The sequence below is a fragment of the Amphimedon queenslandica genome, unplaced genomic scaffold (genome assembly GCF_000090795.2).
Source record: "Amphimedon queenslandica unplaced genomic scaffold, v1.1 AMPQUscaffold_13479, whole genome shotgun sequence".
Taxonomy (NCBI): Eukaryota; Metazoa; Porifera; class Demospongiae; order Haplosclerida; family Niphatidae; genus Amphimedon; species Amphimedon queenslandica.
This window is the reverse complement of record NW_003546285.1, coordinates 360,214-362,815: the sequence shown is the minus strand read 5'-3', so window position 1 is coordinate 362,815 and position 2,602 is coordinate 360,214. Positions and strand designations below refer to the sequence as shown.

The 2,602-nt window shown below is 35.2% G+C and overlaps 1 protein-coding gene across 1 annotated transcript in view; it reads left to right on the top strand.

Annotated features, from left to right (window-relative positions):
• LOC105312028 (U3 small nucleolar ribonucleoprotein protein IMP3-like) overlaps window positions 1–1,186 on the top strand; it is a 3,984-nt gene extending 2,798 nt beyond the window's left edge. The window contains exons 4-5 of the mRNA XM_011404338.2: window positions 464–543; window positions 1,095–1,186. Of these exons, the coding sequence (XP_011402640.1) occupies window positions 464–543; window positions 1,095–1,150 (136 nt within the window). The 3' untranslated portion in view covers window positions 1,151–1,186. The remainder of the gene's footprint in view (window positions 1–463; window positions 544–1,094) is intronic.
• Window positions 1,187–2,602: the final 1,416 nt, after the last annotated feature.

The following is a 2,602-nucleotide window of genomic DNA, read 5'->3' as shown; positions in this document are numbered from 1 at the left end:
AGAGAGGGAGAGAGAGAGAGAGAGAGAGAGGGAGGGAGGGAGAGAGAGAGAGAGAGAGAGAGAGAGAGAGAGAGAGAGAGAGAGAGAGAGAGAGAGAGAAGAGGAAGAAAAGAGAGAGACATAAATAAGTTACAGTATAATAATAACATTACCAGTGACACACGGTCGCATGTGTTGATGCATGAGTCCTTGTTTATGCCCAGTCACTCCATAATTGACTCAGTTTGGTATTAACATTACAATATTAGAACACTTTAATATTCTCTATATGGTCTTGAAGCCTTTAGCAGTCACTGATTGACAGACATGCAAACATAATCTCCTATATAGTATCTATGTACGTTATAATGTAGTATGTCTCGCACTGTATAAGTTGAATAAACTTAATTTAAATTTTCATCCGTTTAGATGATAATGAATTAAAAATAAGATTAAAATGATAATGATATTTTTTTTCTGCTAGGAGGAGGCTCCCGGTTGTCATGGTGAAGATACATATGGCCCAAAGGGTATCTGATGCTGTTAGATTTGTTGAGCAAGGACGTATCCAAACCAAACTATTACTATTAGAAATAATTACCCAAAGAGAGAGAGAGAGGGAGAGATTTATGTACATGTACATGCACAGTTAGCATGACTTACAATAAATATAAATTAGTCACTACTCTTAATGGACACTCTATAGCGTACACCTCCATTTAACGGACAGCACCTAGTGTACCAATTACATTCCTTACTGTATAAAATAACCTCCACATAAAGGACACCTCTGTATAACAGAGACACTACCAAAGTGTCCATTATATAGAGGCTAGTCTGTACAATTGTACATGTTGTCAAAAATACATTTTTAATGGTACAACACTGATATAAATATGTCTTCAATTGATTTATATGCACTGTACTATCAGTAAAAAACTAATTATGATTACTGTACTGTATAAAGGCTAATTTCCTTCTTCTGCCTCCTCTCTCCTTTACTTTATGTGGGCACACACATCAAGTGTCAAGCATTAATTAAACTGTCCTAGTACCACTGTGTACTAGGATGCTTGAATAGCTCCAGGTCATAATATATCCTTGACATTCTTTAGATGTTCGTGTCGGGCCTGAGATAGTGACGGATCCTGCCTACCTCGTCACCAGGTAAGGCATCCTGTAACCAATATACATGTATGTCTCCTACATTGTATGTATTCCTTTCTAATCTTTCATTATTTTGTATAATGTGTCTAGTTTCTCACAAAGCATATGTCAAATTGTCATGTGAGCTAAACAGCATGAGCTTCATGAGCTGACTATATATCATTTAGAGCAACTTTAAAAATTCGTAAAAAATTCAAATTTGATCGGAATCAGCTCAAAGTTGATACACAACATAAGGATATGTATATGTATCAGAAAAATTATTAAAATGGAGAATTCCCTACTTTTCATTTTTGGCAAAATTTGGCCAACGACCCAAGGCTATAGCCTTTGGTCATTGGCCTGATTTTTGAGCAACTGAAAAAAATTTATAAAAAGTCCAATTTTGATTGGAATCAGTTCAAACTTGCTACACAACATAAGAACATGTATTGTATATGTATTAGAAAAATTATAAAAATGGAAAATTCTTTACTTGTGATTTTTTTCAAAATACTACTCTCTCTATTTTTGCTAGACTTTTTATATCTTGTTATGATAGTTATTATCATTATTACAGAATCCTATAGTTGTAATGGCCACATAAACAAACTATCCCATAAAAATCTCACAGACTCGATCTCTTTGTATTTATACCTCTCTCACACTCTCTACAGCGTTGATAGCCTCTCTTAATGGACACTCTCTATAGCGTACACCTCCATTTAACGGACATCGCCTAGTGTACCAATTACATTCCTTACTGTATAAAATAACCTCCACATAAAGGACACCTCTGTATAACAGAGACACTTTCCTGTGCTAAAGTGTCCATTATATAAATTTGCTACAAATATAATAATGTTCATGTACATGTACACAGTGAATTCTCAATCATGCTCACACAAGAAAAATGCAAGAAAATTGAAACACGTTTGTGTACGTATAAATTCACATTCATAATTAATTGTTACATGTGTAGTAATTATTTGGCAATCAGAATAGAGCATTCTTGTGAAGTTTATGCCATCTGGTATTTATCATGCTAATTTTGCCTGGAGTGTATAGCTACATGTATGATTGTTGTTTGTTGTGTTGTTGTACCATCATTTCCTGACTTAATGGCTCAACACTTTCTTGGAACTTAGCATAGAAGCATGATGATAATTAATGATGCAATTGTTGCTCACTCAATCTCACTGCCCGCCTGTCTGTCTCTCACACACACTTTCACTCTCTCTCTCTCTCTCTCTCTCCCCTCTCTCTCTCCCCCTCTCTCTCCCCCCCCTCTCTCTCTCATCTTCTCCTCATCTATTACAAGAATGTTAGTTTCCTTTCATCTGTTGTACTCCAGCCTCTAACGTCATTATCTCTTTAATAGGATTACCTAGCTACTAGAGTAATCTCATTTAAATTATCACCATGTCTACAGTACAACTATATATATATGTAATCACACATACAGTATATACAAGTA